Below are 5777 nucleotides of genomic sequence, written 5' to 3'. Positions count from 1 at the left end.
CTGGAACTCACTTTGTAGACCAGGCTGGCCTCGAACTCAGAAATCCGCCTGCCTCTGCCTCCCGAGTGCTGGGATTAAAGGCGTGCACCACCACGCCCGGCGTGCTACACCATCTTGACAAGACAAGTAACAAAAGCAGGGCATCTGACATCCTTCTTCTAGCCTCTGTGTTAGCACGCACGCACGCGCGCGCACACACACACACACACTGGCACCTGAGCACTCACATATGTGTGTATAATCACACTCTCTGTGGGTGCCACTTCTCAAAGAGTATAAATTGAGTTTCTTTGAGCCCATCAGAAGGGAGACTCAAGGACAATATTTATATACAGAATAGTTATAAACAGTTCTATATGTTATTCTTTGCACACTTGACTTTTTAAATTAAGATTTCTATTCAATGTCTACTGAATGTGTTAATTTAAAATAACTGCCATCCCCACTGTCCACACTAAAGGATCAGGCCTGCATATGTCAGGTGGCTTCCTTTTCCTTTCCCAGACCACAGACAGACTTCTGGACCATTTCATAGGCTGTCCAGCAACCCCATCTGTTGCCTAATGCAAAAGATGACTATGCAAACCAGACTCTCTCATGAATCTGAAAACAAACAATAGGAACAACTGCTGAAGAACACCGTGAGATACATTGTAGAACACAAAAGACCATGGCCCAGAAGTCATTAAAGAAACATGGTGAATTTGAGGCCAGTCTGAGTCTACATTTCGAATTCCAAGACAGCAAGAGCTGAGAGAGACCCTGTTAGAAGGAAGAAAGGAAGGACGGACAGACGGAAGGACAGACAAAGGCAGGATCTGGCATATACATTTTAAACAAAAAGCAAAAGAAATGGAGAGGTGGCAGGTAGAATCAGTTCATTAATAGAGATAAGAATTACAAAGGAAAGGGCTAGAAAGACTGCTCCATTGTTAAGAGCATTTAAGTCCTTAGAGGACTGGAATTCGGATCCCAGAACTCATAAATCTCTGTAATTCCAGCTCCAATGGATCAAAGTCTCCTGTCCTCCTTGGACACTCTCATACACACCCACACTCTACAAAACATGTATAGACTAGTGGTGGTGGCGAACACCTTTAATCCAAGCACTCAGGAGGCAGAGGCAGGCAGATCTCTGTGAGTTCAAGGCCAGCCTGGTCTACAGATGGAATTCCAGGACAGCCGGGGCTACACAGCAAAACCCTGACTTAAAACAAAACAAAACAAAACAAAACAAACAATTACAGAAAAAACCAACGAGGAAAGCTGCTGCATTACACTAACTATGCCACCTTTGTCTCTTCCTGAGCTCTTATGCCCAGCACATTACTTGGCTGTGTAGGGGCTTAAGGAATGTGTTGGAAGTAGCTTGTCGGAATCTCTGCTCTATAAGAACACGCTTGGTCTCCACCCTCCTGAAACCTGAAACCCTCTCCTTTGGCCCTGAGTGCACTACTACCCTGGTTCTTTTCCCATGAGTAATTTCCATCCCCTTTCTATTCTTAGTATCTTCTCTGGCTTTCTTCTAGCTCTGTACTCTTTTAACAAGTGAGTAATTTCATGACTTCATGTTCAGCCTCACAGAAGTAAATCCTAAATCTGTACCTCTGGGTTCTGACCCACTCGGCATCCAGATCCATGTACTGAGATTCCTTGATGGGTTTCCGTGGAAACCCTACTTTCTTAAAGTAAATTGATGTTTTCTTTTGTCTCTGTCAACACTAAAGTTTAGAATACTAACTTCCTTTACTTTAGTTTTAAGGTGTTAATTTAAAATGTTTAACCGGGCTGGTGAGATGGCTCAGCGGGAAAAGATGCTTGCTCCAAGCCCGATGACCCAAACTCAGTCTCTGAGATCCACATGGTGGAAAGAGTGAATCTAATCCTGCAGATTTTCCTCTGACTTCCACACATGTGCTCTGGTATGCTCGCCCACACATGTACCCAAAATACACAAATGTGATTTCTAAAAATGTTTAATTGCACCTCTGTTGTAAATATAACATACCAAGACCTATAGTATGAAAAAATGTTATAACTAATAATTCTTCATCTAAAGATAGTAGTTATATTGATAAGGAGGTTAACTTTTGTATAATGCTTGTCTTAATTATTATCAAAACGTTACGGGGGGCCTCCTTACTTTCTTACCCACATCTCTAGTTTCTGTTTATCCAAAGGCCTAGAGTTTAGAAGGTAAAGGCTACATGTTAAATATTTCTTTGATTTCCCTTCTTGATCCACAATCAACACCCTGTGCCTGTTTTCCACCCTGTGTGTAGAAAACCCGCTGAGTGGCTAGAGAATAACTTACCTCCATGAAACTTGGTCATCAGGCCACCAGGGGACAGAGTCAGGCAACTTGGCTTTGCCCAGTGAGCCCAGGATGGCTGCAGACCAAGAGTTCTGGGCCTGTTAGTATGCTAGGAATGGACTCAGAGCCCATGAGAGGAGGAGGGAGAAGAGAGTTCAGGAGCTGAAGAAGACAGGCAAGGCCAAAGCTAGAGATCCAGCAGGTTCCGTGACAGTTTGTCAGTTGCTTTGGTGATATTCGCGTCTGAGATAGACAAACTCTGATTGGATTGGAATGACCTGCCAACCCCTTTTATTATTTTATTTGGGATGGGATTCTTTTAAACTTCAGGTGGTAATCTAATTTTTTAATGTTTAATCTTGTGTTGTGTGTGAGTATGTTTGTGCTCGAGTGTGTGTCATGTGTGGAGGTACCCACAGAGGCCAGAGAGGCCGATCAAATTCCCTGGAGCTGGAGTTACAAGTAGTTGTGACCTTCCTGATGTGAGTCCTGGGAGCCAAGCTCTGGTCCTCTGAAAGCACCATAAATACTCTTAATGGCTGAGCCATCTCTCCAGCCTGGTAATGTAATTTTAAGGTTTCAGATCTCACTTGGGAATGAGGCTGCTCGAGGAAAGAGAACAAACAGCAGCATCAGCTGTACCCCTGACTGGAGCGGCTTCTCTTTATCCTAGCTGGAGCCGTCATCTCCAGACACCGAGCCTTTCATGGGTAGCCGTTTGGCTCTCCCTGTCTTCTTGGCATCTCCTGAAGCAGACCTGATCAAGTAGCAGGGTCTGGAGCTGGACCCTAAGGCGGCAGGGAAAGATGCTGTTCACACAGCTTTCTCTAGAAGTCTAAGCACTTTTAGCTTGGATGCTCGTCCCTAGACCATGCTCAAGTCTGGGAGCCGGCAGGTTTGATGTTTTGCTTACAGTAATTCTAACTCAGTATATTGCCTTGAGTGGTTAGTGTCTGCCTGCTCTCCAGCCTTAGCATGGACAACAGCATGCCAGAGTTAGAGACTGCCCACATATGCCTTGCTTCTCTGGCTTTGCACAGGCTGCCCCTCCTGCCAAGAGAGTCGCTGAGAAGTCAGAGCAGGCTCCGTGCAGCAGCACCTGGCAGATGTTTCTATCACTGCTCTGGGTATACTGCATTCTTCCTTTCATTAAACCGATTTGTCTTCAGATCTCTTTCCCAAGAAACGGCAAGCTTCTTATGAGGAAGAACTGTCTTCTTAGGCCCCCAGGCCTTCCATGCTATCACGCTGTAGTAAACGCTGGCTGAGTGAGAGAATGCGAGGGGCCCTGTGAATGATCTGCACATCCCCCTTCTGTCTGCTTGTTTTCTTAGATTTCAGGGTTGTTGTCATTGTTTGTGTTTGTTGTTTGTTTGGTTGGTTTGGGTTGGTTTTTTTTGTAATTTTGTATTTGTTTTGGATTTTGGTTTTCAAGACAGGGTTTCTCTACATAGCCCTGGCTATCCTAGAACTCACTATGTAGACTAAGCTGGCTTCAAACTCACAGAGATTTCACCTACCTCTGCCTCCCAAGTGCTGGGAATAAATGCCCTGCATGCATGTTTTGTTTCTGTGTTTGGTGCTAAGATTGAGCGGAGTACCGTGTAGACAAGCTCCCTAATCACCGGCCTGTTCCAGCTTCTCTCCAGTGGACGACTGAACAACAGCTGCTATTCTGGTTTGTTGGGGGGGGGGAAAAAAAAGAAGAGAATGGTTCATTCACAAAAATCAGTCTCCTGACAGGAAAGGCAGGAGCGTGGTAACACCACACTGCCACCCTCAGCCTCTCTGTCTTCCCTGGGCAGGGTCGTTGAGACAGGTGGAGCCAGATCTGGGGATCATGGCTTTTACATGCTGCAGAAGAAAGGGGTGTAAGCCACAAGAACTGTTCATCTACTGAAAACTAGGAAGGGAGGAAGGCTGTCGCTCTCCAGTGCTGCCCAAGGAATGTCTTCTGTAGTTCCAGGGTTATCATCCATGTGACTCTCAAGTGCCTTCCCATGCAAACTGGACCCTCGGTATAACCAGGTAATGTGTGACTTACTGGAATCTTGTGAGTTAAGTCAACTACTCCAGGCTGAAGATGCTCACAGGTAAAGCCAGACATGTGACACTCCCAGAGCTCTCTGGTACACATCCCAGGCCGTGCCAAGAGTTAGCATTTTTCTTTAGATGAGGGAACTCTCAGACTTGTCTGGAATTCATCCATGGGACTGCCAGAATATAAATTCGTTCTTGTATTTACTATGGTTTTGGCTTCCGTAAGAGATTTGCACCAAAGTTTAAAGCCAGTGTAAAGCCCCCTGCATCTCACAGCTGTTGGTCAGTCCCCAGCTGATTTATGTAAGAATTTAGAGCTCAGGCTTTATGCAGTATTTAAACTCTGATTCTGGTTTCAGTTCGCTCTCCACCTCCACACTCACTGCGCTCCAGCAAGGCCAGGACTGCTCATTGAGATTCCTTTGCTTTGTTTTCGGAGATAGTCTCATTTATGTAATCCAGTTGGGCTCAGCTCACCTTCTTTCCTCTCTCTCTGTCTCCCAAGTTGGAACATCAGGACAAGGCGAGTTTGATTCCCAGGACCCACCCACATGGTGGAAGGAGAGAACTGACTCTCTCAAGCTGTCCTCTGTCCTACACATTCATGCTGTGGCATGTGCATCCACGAAAAAAAAAAGCAAATAAATAAATAAATAAAGTGAAAATAATAGCAAAAATGGTGAGAAATGGTGAGGAACAATATCCTACAACTTGGCCTCCAAGTGCGTGTAGACATTCACACAAACACTAGGAAAATAAATATAATGTAAAGCTAAAGATTTAAGATTGATAATAGTATTAGGTGTGTTTTGGGGGGTGGAAAACACATATTCAAAAATTTTAGTTACGGATTTTAAACTGTGCCTCTCCTCTATTTCATGTCCTGGTGGCAGTGGGAAAACCGTGAGCCCACAAACACTTACACAAAGAGGACTACAGCTTGTCTAAACACTAGCAACACAGTCTAGATAGCATTTTGTTTATTTTTATTACCAACATAAAACAGGCAGGACGGCTTAGTGGGTAAAGCATTGCTATTAAGCCTCATGACCTGGGTTGGATCCCTGGATCCCACACAGTGGAAGGAGAAGGGACTGACATGCATACCTGTAGTCCTACTACTCAGGAGGCAGAGGTGGAAGAAGAAGGAGTGCAAAGCCAGCCTGGGCTACACAAAACCCTGTCTTTAAAAACAATCTTTAGAGCCTGGAAAGATGGTTTGGCAGCTAAGGGGACACCTGGGTTCTCACATGGCAGCTCACAACCTGTTCTAACTCTAGGTCCAGGGGATCCTATGCCCTTCTCTGGCCTCTGAGGGCACCGCACGCATGTGGTACACATAAGCACATGCAGGCAAGCACTTGTATACAGAACATAAAATTGTTAGAAAGCTCTCTATGTGTCTGAGTTTCTTTCTTTTTTA

At 45.0% G+C, this 5777-nt stretch overlaps 1 protein-coding gene across 2 annotated transcripts in view; it reads right to left on the bottom strand.

The window, feature by feature from the left end:
• Positions 1–2508, bottom strand: part of Trim69 (tripartite motif containing 69) — a 21165-nt gene extending 18657 nt beyond the window's left edge. For both annotated transcript variants that reach the window (XM_021183811.1, XM_021183818.1), the window contains exon 1: positions 2315–2508. In XM_021183811.1, coding sequence (XP_021039470.1) covers positions 2315–2320 — 6 coding nt within the window. In that variant the 5' untranslated portion in view covers positions 2321–2508. The remainder of the gene's footprint in view (positions 1–2314) is intronic.
• Positions 2509–5777: the final 3269 nt, after the last annotated feature.

The sequence above is a fragment of the Mus caroli genome, chromosome 2 (genome assembly GCF_900094665.2).
Source record: "Mus caroli chromosome 2, CAROLI_EIJ_v1.1, whole genome shotgun sequence".
NCBI classification, from domain to species: Eukaryota; Metazoa; Chordata; class Mammalia; order Rodentia; family Muridae; genus Mus; species Mus caroli.
Note: the sequence above shows the minus strand (reverse complement) of the source record. Positions and strands in the feature narration are given on the sequence as shown.